Source organism: Silurus aristotelis, assembly GCF_946808225.1.
Source record: "Silurus aristotelis genome assembly, chromosome: 16".
NCBI classification, from domain to species: domain Eukaryota; kingdom Metazoa; phylum Chordata; class Actinopteri; order Siluriformes; family Siluridae; genus Silurus; species Silurus aristotelis.
Window position 1 is genome coordinate 11469527 of NC_139589.1, and position 12500 is coordinate 11482026.

Sequence of the window (12500 nt, forward strand, 5' to 3'; positions counted from 1 at the left end):
AGAACAGGCATTTTGTTCCAGTGCACAGAAAACTATATGGCAGTACAAACCCACTTGACTGTTGAAAAAAGACCACATGTACCCATACAGTCCTCTATACATTTATGACAATGACAAATTATGACATCATCTGCCCTACATTACCTTTTTCTCTCCTCTAATAATTCCAGCTTTACCTAATCATGCAGCCACCAAGGGAACATCGTAAAGGTAAATCATTTTGAATCAGAGTTTTTAATTTCCTTGAATTACTTTTTCTTAAAATTTATTTCAATTCTAGTGAGAAGAGATTAAGATTCTCATTAACATCCTCAAATTTTGGATTACTCCTATCCATCATTCAGCATTTCAACTCCTGGCTTTCCCTCATTCCTAAACTGTTTTATATTATCAGCTAAATCGAAAGCTGTCCTTTTTTTTGGACTTTTTTTAACCTAAACGTTAGTACATCCCGATTAAAGTCAATTAGAAATCGAAGAACAGACATTAAACAGACATTGAGTAATTCATTAATTAACATTAACTGTTGAAACAAATTCATAGATTTTTATGATATAAATATAAATGACTACTTCCAGTGGGATAGAATTTGTTCTTGTGTGACTCTTATAGTGAATGGATACTATACATATTCTCAATGTGTTGCTTCACTGTTAAAAAGTTACAGTTTTATGATTAAAACAATTCATAGGAACAGCTTTGGTAAGACTTGATCTCATGTTTATCTCTTCTGAATACAATCATTGTTCTTGTGTAACTTGCACTTTCTAATACACTTATTTAAATATCTATTAAACATTTACTGACAAAAAGACAGTACACCTTTTCTCAGTTCTGTGTGTTCAGGGTCACCGACTTCCATTGAAAACCTCAGTCATAATAGGTAATAATTGTAGTTTCATAGTAGTTATGGTTTCAATAAATAAATACAAATAAACCCTGCCTGATTTTATGAAGATAGTAAAAATGAATAGACATTCAGTGCTGCCCAGGTGAGGATGAGTTTCCTTTTAATCTGGTTTCTCTCAAGGTTTCTTCCTCATATCATCGCAGGTAGTTTTTTCTTGCCACTGTTGCCACTGGCTTCCACATTAGGGATAAAGTGTTTGGGAATAGTTTAACCTTGATTAATAATCGATTTAATTTGGTAACGCTGCTTTGGGACAATGTCTTCTAAAAGCTATACAAATAAAATAATTATATAAAGCAACATTCAAAAAATTTAAATTTTTTATCTTAATACTTATCTGTGGTTATCACACCATGCAGAGATTAGGATAGAAACTGTTTTCCTTCATTTATCTTCTATTTCTCTGATTTGTCATGTGAATGAGAGTTAATTGTTAGCCTTTATTGCAAATTGTCATATAAAACAACATAAAATCGACTTTCTTTACTTTCTCTGAATGACTACAACTAACAACTTAAAACTCGTGCTGGAAAATCATTTTAAGGAAAAAAACAAACAAAAAAAAAGTTTCTGTGTGTTCATGTCGGTGTTCATTGCTCAGGGTCCAGTTGCAAAGCACACAAGCACTGGAATGAGGTGAAGACATTTGAGTCAGAGATAGAGTTCTACCTTGAGCAGACATTAGAAGACCCTTGCCTGCCACAGGACACACACCTCTGGTAACTAAAACATGCCCAGTGCATTTGATCACACACAGCAGAAGTAGCATGTCATGGTTTTAATTGAGTGTAATGTAATGACATTTCAGCACACAGACTGGAGCCAGTAACCACAAATCTGACACCTCAGAAGAGGGGACCAAATCTTTTCCAGAATTCATAGGTGGTCTCATCACTTCCCTCCATCCTCTCAGTATCCACAGCAGCTCGTCTGAGCCACCTCGAGTCCCAACGCTGCAGGAGTGTGAAGTCATCATACGGCAGTTGTATAATGCCAACAGTCTTCAGTCTCAGGAGGTAAGCGCACCAGATCCTCGCAAGAAAATCCTCTCGTATGCAGAAATGTCAGAATTTTGTGTTTCCCTCAGATTCTCCGCATCAAGGCCATCCTCAGGGACAACGTTTTCAACCGGAAAATCACCCCAGAGAACTACATTATGGCCAAAGCCTATCTCTGTGATGAGAAAAGGTTATCATTAGTTTCCTTCTTTAGATTTGTACTGCATTGATGGCACTAGTTAATCTTACAAGTGAACGCTTAAATGTCTTTAAACAAATCCAGTTCTCCACACTATGGTGTTCACACTAAACTTGGACAACCATAATACCAAAATTCTGCCCTGTATGCCAAAGCACTGCTTCCTGAAGCTTGGGATTGTAACTGAATGCTAGGAGTGATGTGGACCAAATTTGAAACTAAAACCTGTTAAAATTGTGATATTACCAATGCATAGGTCATAATATTTGAGAGGGTGTGTAAAAAAAAAAAAAAAGAGACTTTTATTACATATTAGTTACATTAATTGTGTCCTAGACCACAAGGCTCGAAGTAACAACTCATTTATATGTATAAATGAGTTTCTCTAGTAGGCACATTAAACCATAAACAATCTGGATTTCATCTGAATTGTGATAATAATAATAGATCTTATCTAGAAAGCAACCTAGGCATTTATTAAGTCACTTAACTTCTATCTGTACACGTGTGTGAAAGCAGCCTGATACTGCATTAACCGAGTTCAGGGGAATGCTGTGCATGTTTTGTTTGAAATCTACTCAGTATTTTTTGCCTACTCAGCAGAGCTGAGGAACCAGAGATGTTTCCAAAGCTTCCTTTTCGATCCCTGCCCAAAGGACTGTAAGTATGATTCATCTCACAGGATATACACAGCTAGTTTAACTTAAACTAATAGAGTGATCTTTTTTTTCCTCTCTGTGTCACAGGGCAGTGTGTCCGGCCAACATGGCAGAAAGAGTGATCCTTCCTTCACTCAAACAGAGCTTCAGCAGGAGAACTCGCACTGTACAAAGGAGCCGCTTATGGAGAAAAACTACTTAAAAAAACTTGACCCAGTTATTTGCTCAATTGTAATTGATCACAAATAATATATAGACAAAACTTTTCAGATTCCTGACTATAAGATTGGTAATTTTTAAACATCCCATTCTACATTTAGGTTGTTGTAATAACCACCGCTCTTCTGTGAAAATGTTTCATTAGATTATAGATTGTGTTTGTTGGTTTGTGCTCATTTAGCCACAAGTGTGTAAATAAAGTCAGGTACTGTTGTAAGGTGAGGAGGCCTAGGGTGCAGTCAGCATTCCAGTTCATTCCAAAGGTGTTTAATCGGGTTTAGATCAGAGCTCTATTGCGGACCACTCAAGATCTTCCACTGCAACCATGTAATCCATATCTTTATGGTGCTTACTTTATGCACAGTCATTGTCTTGCTTAAACAGGTTTGAATCTCCTAGGGAAGGGAAAATTCTATTCCACCGCATCCAAAGACATCATACACAATCGTGTGCCTCTGTCTTTGTGGTGACAGATTGGGGCATAACAACATATTAGGACGCCTGACTTTTCCAGCCATATTTCTGTCCATATGATACATTTGTGTTTCCAGAATTAACTTGTGAGCAGAACCATTAACAAAAAACCCCATATAAAATCCAAACTAAATCCAACAATTTTCCAGATTTCACCAGCAAGGGGCGATCAACTACAAAAATGTAAAAACACCTGAAAGCTCTTTGATTTTCAGGGCATTTAGTTTTTTAAACAATCTTTGTCATTGATGCTAAGATGTATATTTAAAATGACAAGGCATTTCATTTAATCTGCAGTAATTCAGTACAAATTACAAGTAAAATTGTCCATTTTATTTAAGGGTTAAAACTTAAAAATCTTTATAATTCTTGTTATCCAGCATGTATAGCGATTGATTATTTTAACTAAGAAATGTTTTTCCATTTTCTATGCATAAAGCAGTTACTGATTTCAGATCCTGTTAGTTTCTATTCATTATTTTCTTATAGCAATTATTTGTGATAAAGATACAAAAAACAAAAGAAACGCTTTTTCAGACGGGGTATACGGTCATTTTGATCTGATTTGCAGAAGATATCGTCATGATGCATCCTTACACATGACTGTGATCAATACAATTATGGAAGAACCTTTTCAGTTTGTCAATTAAGAAAATAAAAAAAAGTCCTGGATTCAAGGACTATATTTTTAAACCTCAATGTGCACTAAACAATAAAGCTGTAAACACGTTGTAAACAATAAACCAAACATGGTATTTATTTGTGTAAATAAAAATGCATTTACCCACACCAATGTTTTTAAAGGTCCTTTATAAAGTTGTACTTAAGATAAGAACTAGATTACTTCATCGAATTCATACATGCAAATTGTACACATAAAAAGAAGTATAGAGTTTATGCTGCGGGAGGATCCATGGCGTCATGACTAGGCTGCCGAGAGACACGCCTGTCTAACACTTTGAGCCCAAGTATTGAGCAGAGCTGTGACAGAGTGCTTGTCGGGAAGCTGAAGCAGTTTCGACGTCATGTTCCTATAGACATTCTGCAAGAAAGGGTTTGCCTCTGAAAGAAAGAAAAACTCATTTGATATTGAATTTTGCCTTTCAGATGTTACAGATCTAGTAGTTGAATTCCAAAAAGTTAAAATGCTATTCCAAAACACCCCTTAGGCTCCACCCCTTATTTCATTAGTATACTTAATTGAGGTAACTGCTTACTCACCATATTGCTGATCATCACTGTCCCATTGAGGGCTCTGTTCAGGATAGTCTGATGGAATGCTCAGGTGGAGGGGAGGAACACTTGGAAGGGTCTTGTCATCTGGAACAATTTAAAAGATCATACAAAAGGCCCAAGTTGTTGGTTTTAGGTTCCCTGTAAGCGGTCTTCTCTGTGATAAATATTTTTTCCCCATTTAGATAATATATGCTTATACATGGAGAACAAGAAAGACATTTTTCTCACCCAGTTTGCAGATGAGGTGCACCGTTCCGTTGTTGCTGCAGAAAGACGGGTCCAAGTTGACAAGGAATTTGGAATCAAGGCGTGCGACCTCCCCCTGCAGGATGTTGGGAATAGTTTGACGATCATCTTCCTCAAACTTCCTCTTCCGAGTCGGAATGATAGGCCCTCTGCAGGGCGAGTGAGAGAGGTGTGGTTGAAGCAGAATAATTAGGGTTCCTACACATTTTTCTTAAAAAAAAAAAATCCATACTATTCCAGACTCAAATTGGCAGACTTCCCCTAAAGATTTTTAAGACCATATTTAACATCTAAAACGATTTCAAATAACGTTACAATTTCTGATGTTTTCCATCTGTTTAGTCACAGGGTCGGGGGCGCTGTACTGTCATGGCAACTGCTTCCTCGCAACATCACAACCCATCACAGCCGTGTAGATCCAATCTAGCATCGATCTTTTGGCAGCGGTGGGGATCTGCCTGGAACGCTTACCCCACGGAAACGATGTCCACGCTGGTATGCCGTTTTTAGTTAATAAAAACGTAGCTTTTTTTAAAACGCTCTCCAAAGTGGACACATTAGAAAACACTTTTTTAGCAGCGTAGACTGTAAAAAAACGATGACACATTTTAAGTCATTGCTGTGACATTCCAGGCGAAGATGATGCGTCTTACATTTTGCTTGTGCGCAGTACAGCGACGTGAGCGTTTTCAGAGGTTTCCGTGTAAATGAGCAACTTTTCTGAAAAGACTGAAAACGAAAGTGTGGATGTGGACCGTTTTCGAATGTATCCAGATTAGGGTACATGTAGCGTTTGTTTTATATAAAAAAAAAAAAAAATATATAAGTATATATATCTGCATTCCTCCGGTACTACTGCGTGTGTGTGGAGACTGAGGATTATGTGCTCAATATTTTCTGATGCTTATTTCTAAGTTTCTTTGACTAACCCATAACGGCGTTGCCAAGAAAAATAAAAAAGCACGAGTTTTGGAAACCTGCTACAATGGCTTGTATCTAAACAGTAGCCGACCAAGAAAGTCATTATTCATTGTCTTTCTCCTTCCTTTCACAACTACTGTATTTCTCTCGGAATTTTTATCTTTTGGCATCGCCGTGCGTTTAAAAATCAACACCGGTGGAAGTTTTTCTCCTGAAGCCGTGCAGCTCAGAACACAGGTGAGGTGCGTTTTTTTCGTTTCCGTTCGGAAATTTCATTGGTCTAATGTTATGGGGTTCAGTTTTTTGGCTTGAAGTTTGTAAAACCGGGAAAATTCATAAATTAGCCGCTTCGTTGTTTAAGCCACGGGTTCAAAACGTGGGAAAAAAGTAGCGGCTTATAGTCCGAAAAATACGATAAAGTTAAAGAACACCCGAGAAAGTCAATGTTAATATTTGGTACAGTAGCCTTTGTTTGCAATTACAGAGGTCAAACGTTTCCTGTAGTTTTTCACCAGGTTTGCACACACTGCAGGAGGGATTTTGGCCCACTCCTCCACACAGATCTTCTCTAGATCAGTCAGGTTTCTGGCCTGTCGCTGAGAAACACGGAGTTTGAGCTCCCTCCAAAGATTCGCTATTGGGTTTAGGTCTGGAGACTGGCTAGGCCACGCCAGAACCTTGACATGCTTCTTACAGAGCCACTCCTTGGTTATCCTGGCTGTGTGCTTCGGGTCATTGTCATGTTGGAAGACCCAGCCTCGACCCATCTTCAATGCTCTAACTGAGGGAAGGAGGTTGTTCCCCAAAATCTCGCAATACATGGCCCCGGTCATCCTCTCCTTAATACAGTGCAGTCGCCCTGTCCCATGTGCAGAAAAACACCCCCAAAGCATGATGCTACCACCCCCATGCTTCACAGTAGGGGTGGTGTTCTTGGGATGGTACTTATCAATCTTCTTCCTCCAAACACGTTTAGTGGAATTATGACCCAAAAGTTCTATTTTGGTCTCATCTGACCACATGACTTTCTCCCATGACTCCTCTGGATCATCCAAATGGTCATTGGCAAACTAAAGACGTGCCTGGACATGTGCTGGTTTAAGCAGGGGAACCTTCCGTGCCATGCATGATTTCAAACCATGACATCTTAGTGTATTACCAACAGTAACCTTGGAAACGGTGGTCCCAGCTCTTTTCAGGTCATTGACCAGCTCCTCTAGTGTAGTTCTGGGCTGATTTCTCACCTTCCTTAGGATCATTGAGACCCCACGAGGTGAGATCTTGCATGGAGCCCCAGTCCGAGGGAGACTGACAGTCATGTTTAGCTTCTTCCATTTTCTAATGATTGCTCCAACAGTGGACCTTTTTTCACCAAGCTGCTTGGCAATTTCCCCGTAGCCCTTTCCAACCTTGTGGAGGTATACAATTTTGTCTCTAGTGTCTTTGGACAGCTCTTTGGTCTTGGCCATGTTAGTAGTTGTCTCTAGTGTCTTTATGCAGCTAACGATCTCAAACAGGTGCATCTAATTTAGGATAATAAATGTAGTGGAGGTGGACATTTTAAAGGCAGACTAACAGGTCTTTGAGGGTCAGAATTCTAGCTGATAGACAGGTGTTCAAATACTTATTTGCAGCTGTATAATACAAATAAATAGTTTAAATATCATATATTGTGATTTCTGGATTTTTTTTTAGATTATGTCTCTCACAGTGGACATGCACCTACGATGACAATTTCAGACCCCTCCATGATTTCTAAGTGGAAGAACTTGCAAAATAGCAGGGTGTTCAAATACTTATTTTCCTCACTGTATATAATTATTAATAATAATTTTGAAAACTGAACAGGGCAATAGTATGGAAACATTTTTCAATACACTGTTCTTTGTCCATGCTAAAACAGACCTGGAAAGCACAATTAAAATTCCATATTTTTGCATAGGAAACCTACATAAATCTAGCTCTGTTCACACATTTGGTCATTTCTGGCACAAGCAAAATCGTACAAAATTTAAATCGAAAAGAAGCGAACTGTTGTAATTACTTCATATTGTTAAGTGGCACTCACGTGATGGGTGTTCCATGAATGGCGGTCATTGCAGGCGCAAACGTTCGATAGAGAGAGTGGTTGAAAACTGGTGAGCGGATATTGGCCAAAACGGCATCGAGCAGTGGCTGGCACAGGTACTGCTTTTTAGAAGGCACTGTTGGAGGAGGAGGTGTAGGCTAAGGAAGGAATGCACAAGGGGATTACAACATGATTATGGGATTTAAATAAAAATGCAGCAGCTTATTACGTAATGCACCTGTTGAGCTACAAAATGGCAGACATTTTGATTCGTTCTAAACGAACTTTAGCGCTACAAATCTTTCAGGTATACAATGCAATATCATGTATTTTCAGTATTTAGATCATGATCAAATTCATTTTACATAAATACATGATCACACTCAAAGCACACTTATGAGAATGCAATCAAACAAAGAGCATTTGTTGGGTTGCCTGGTCACAGATCAGAAATCCTGGTCACAAAATCCAACAAGGGAAGAAATGTGCCAAATTTAAGATTTTTCTGTCTGTGAATTATTATTGTTCTCATTTTCCTCGCAGAATACAAGAACAATATACAAGCTACAATAGTCAGTGGAAAAACAGCAGCGTGTCTGAAGGTGGTCAAACACACTGTGGAAGACGAGCTGACTGACTTAAGTAAAAAATGTGGTCTGCACATGTTGATAAAAGATAACAATATTTCAGTATTATGAAAGTACTACTTTATAATATTAATGATAACTTTCAGTGGGCAGTAATATCCTTGATTCTTATCTAGTTTCCAAGTGTCAAGTGGGTCACTTAAATGAATGGTACCAAGTGAACTATTCTTTAGGTATCAGCCAACCGATTGCACATGATTGGATAGTGTACCTCTGACTGGTTTTAGGATTGTAGGTGTTACTGTCTTCAGACAGCAGGGTGTAAATGCAGTGTGCACGTATGACCTACCACCGCCATGTCATTTTTGAGCTTCTCCAAGGCTATTTCACACTTCTGTAGAGTTTTGAGAGGGCATCTAGTAAAAGAGAAAGACATGTCATAAACCCAGAGAAATTCCAAAACTATGGGACATCTCAATGCTTAACAAGCATCTCTGTTCACCTTGTGTTGGGATCAGTGAGAATGTTCAGCAGACTTTTCATCTTGCTTAAATCCTTCTTCCTTTCTAAACAAGAAGTAATAAACCAACATTTACACAGAAGGACATTTGTACGAAGACATTTACATTCTGAGAAAACTTGAAAAATAATACCTTCATTTTTGTCAATCTTGTTAATCATCCGGCGCAGCGGTTCAATATATTTGGAGAGCTGTTTGAGTTTGTCCATATACAGCTGGTCCTCTGATTGAGATACGCTCGCTGGACTCATCACAGAGCTGGGGTTTCCTACAGGGAAGCAGGCAAGCACCACAAGGAATTCTGAATCGCAAAATGACTAAACTACTCAATGCACACTACAAGTGAATTTTATAGACCACAATTTACTTTGTACTGCCTCTCCAGAGTTTTCTGACTTAAAAGTTATCCAAAACAAGCACCTGCAACATTAGATGTAGAAAGTACATGTTTGCAGCAATATAATCTAAAAAAATAATTAAATAAAAATAATAATTATCCAACATGGAAGATCACTGGTTTAATCTATGGCATATAATTTTTTTTAGCTACATCTCATGATACTGTAGAATATAAAACAAAGTTTTCTTAAGACACTTACAAGTTGCCAAAGCACATGGAACAGTGCCAGATGAAAACATCATTCAACTCCTGATTTTAATGGAACACTGATATGGATGGACATTTTTGCCAGGTCAGATTTGATACAGCACTGATCTACAGTAACACCAATATGACAAACAAAAGCACTGTCTACCATATGAACGCTAAATAAACGTCTCTTATAGTCCCGAAAACATTGCATGTATGCCAAGAGACCTGCACTGAAATGTCTGCTGTATACCTGGAGTGCTAAGTGTTCCAGGAGATGGCACTTGCATTGAGTAACTCTGTGGTGTACGTGCTGTGGCGGGACTCTGTGATGGCTGCGGGGAAGGACTGGGTTGGAAACCTCCCGGAGATGGGGTCGGACCAGAACTGAAACACGAAACAAAATATATTTGCAAGGCCATTATGTCTTAGCATCAATTAATGCTAAAGTGTCTTCTTTATTACAGAAATGACATGCCTGGAAATTGCATTACTGGACAAATGTACTGATGTACAAATGTACTCCTTCTTTTTTGGTCAATAAATTCTAAAGACATTCAGAGCTGCCATCATAATAAATGAATAACTTGTGCCTGACCAGAATTGAACAGCATTGGGCTATGAAGTGAACTTAAACATAATGTGACAGACTAGACTAATTCAACTCCTTTGCTTACTGTGTTTCAGCCTTAAGACGATTTCTTAAAGCTGAAAACAAGAAAGCTTTCAAGTAAGTGCTGATGGAGAACTTTTACTTGAATGTCACTTAGGTTAAATTTTTCAGTTTTTAAGTGTTAAGTTACACATATCATATAGAATAAATTATTTCCAGAATTAATTTTGAGCCCTAAGATTTATGAGGTGTACCTGACAGAGTTTGGTTGTGACAAGAGTGGCTGTGGGGAGGGTTGAGGCTGAGGGGGAGGAGGCATGGACGGCTGAGGTGTCTGCACTTGGACTGGAGACGGTGAAGACATCTGTTGAGTCTGTGGAGAAAAAGACATGCTAATCTAACTAAACCACCCCAGTGTCCATTTAACTTTTGGATTGTTACAAACACAAAACACCAGCTTACACTCAGAAGTCCACTCTTCCACGTACCTGTACATCTTGCAGAAATAGCAATAATATGTAACCACCCTTTTCCACTAGACACAAAGTAAGAAGGGACAAAAAGGGGCAAGGGGGGCAGCTGTTATGTTAAGGCTTGCTCATGGACAGCCTCTCTGTCCCCAGGGGGTGTAGAGGGGGAGCCACAGACATGGGCACCTACTGGAAAGCCAGCACTCTGCCCCTGGTGTAAATACCTGTGGCATTTGCTGTCCTCCCATGGCAGCAGGGTTTGGAGGAATGGCAGAATTCGGAATGGCACGGGGCAACCGAGGTGGCATTTGCATCCCAGCACGGGGCATCATCTTTGAGGAGGACAGAGGGGACAACAGACATGTCACAAGCAAAACAATAAATGCAGTGCGCATCAGCGGATATGAGAAGAAGCACATGCACACATGCACACTCAGAAAACTCAGGACTAAAGGCACAGAAGCACAAACATAAGGAGACATTTTGTGATGCTACGATAAAGCAGGAGTTCAATTGTGACTTTCTTCTTGTGCAGGTTAAGAACAGCAATCCACATGCTAATGGGCAGCATGCTAACTACTTTATCATGCCACATGAGAGATGTGATATGTATATCTATATCTAATGAACTTATTACTAAATTATACGATTCAAGTAAATTACACATTTCAAGTTCAAGAGTTCCTCCTAACCTAATATGCAGTCAGTCAGCAATGAAAGCTTATTTGGCTAACAAGTAATAGAACACTATTCATAAATACAGGTCAATATGTTATAATTGAATGATAATGTTAAATCACTGAGGATGCATGTTAATTAGCTTTGGAATTTATTCCAAATTGAGCTAAATGATAATTTTTATTACATACACCGTAATAAATAAGAAGAGGTTTTAAATGATGCCTTTATTCTAATAGGATATCATTTCTATAACAATTATTTCTTATGTCCGCATGAAAATTAAAGAAATACTTAAACAATTATTTCTGACATGTTGAAGCTTTCTGTAAGGAGCGGTTTACATAATACTCGTGGTCTCCAGAATCGGCACTTCTGACCAGTCAGAGGTATATAGTCTTACACCAACATGCTCATACCATGACAAAAAAATTGTTAATAACTTGTGTACAAAGTGATGACAGGAACTTGTTTTGCGGACGTTCCTTAACGTCAAATGTATCTAAGCTAATTAAAAAGGGTGGCATGCACAAGGTTCATTACTGCTTAATAAAAACTGATGTTGAAAAATTGCTATGGTATAAAAGGAATAAAACACTGGGATGTGCTGTTAAAGGAAATATTTAACTGCATACTGATCACAGTAGCATTTGTGGGTATACCACACCAACCAGTCATTCCTTGTTTTACTATAACAGCAACAAACCAAGTTTTATTTTATTTTTTATTCCTTACTCACAAGACATACAAAACAAAACCATATACTGTAACAGCAGTTATATCAAACAGTTAGTAAACTCACAAGCACATGTATGCAGTGACTCAAAAGAAGCAGAGCATGCAGTCAGTTTGTTAGCCATAGAAAGCAAGCAAAAAAAATAGACCCCTCTCAAGCTCTAAGCACTAAAACTTCTTAACATTTTTCTAGTGTAGTACTGTACATCAGACACACGGGTCTGCGAGTCAGACTGGAGGCACATATGTGGTACAATATACCTCAAAGTACATAAAGAGACATGAATGCTGTCATTCCTTCGCGGAATGACACACACAGAGGGACAGTTCATAAAACCTCTTAAAGCATCCACTTAATGTTTGGGAAACAAGTAATTT

The 12500-nt window shown here is 38.5% G+C and overlaps 2 protein-coding genes across 8 annotated transcripts in view; one reads left to right on the forward strand and one right to left on the reverse strand.

Annotated features, from left to right (window-relative positions):
• Positions 1-3671, forward strand: part of ccdc74b (coiled-coil domain containing 74B) — a 5004-nt gene extending 1333 nt beyond the window's left edge. Inside the window, exons 2-6 of the mRNA XM_083565288.1 lie at positions 171-210; positions 1512-1629; positions 1719-2098; positions 2711-2767; positions 2854-3671. Of these exons, the coding sequence (XP_083421414.1) occupies positions 171-210; positions 1512-1629; positions 1719-2098; positions 2711-2767; positions 2854-2888 (630 nt within the window). The 3' untranslated portion in view covers positions 2889-3671. The remainder of the gene's footprint in view (positions 1-170; positions 211-1511; positions 1630-1718; positions 2099-2710; positions 2768-2853) is intronic.
• Positions 3672-4191: 520 nt separating this feature from the next.
• The window catches only part of med15 (mediator complex subunit 15), a 20092-nt gene continuing 11783 nt past the window's right edge, over positions 4192-12500 (reverse strand). For 4 of the 7 annotated variants that reach the window (XM_083565094.1, XM_083565092.1, XM_083565093.1 and 1 more), the window contains 9 exons: positions 10494-10612; positions 9880-10013; positions 9171-9305; positions 9020-9083; positions 8867-8933; positions 7931-8088; positions 4924-5090; positions 4681-4779; positions 4192-4521 (listed from right to left, as the gene is read on the reverse strand). In XM_083565094.1, the coding sequence (XP_083421220.1) occupies positions 4385-4521; positions 4681-4779; positions 4924-5090; positions 7931-8088; positions 8867-8933; positions 9020-9083; positions 9171-9305; positions 9880-10013; positions 10494-10612 (1080 nt within the window). In that variant the 3' untranslated portion in view covers positions 4192-4384. Of the gene's footprint in view, positions 4522-4680; positions 4780-4923; positions 5091-7930; positions 8089-8866; positions 8934-9019; positions 9084-9170; positions 9306-9879; positions 10014-10493; positions 10613-10933; positions 11042-12500 lie in introns of all 7 variants that reach the window. The other 3 variants (XM_083565089.1, XM_083565090.1, XM_083565088.1) reach the window with 1 other exon arrangement.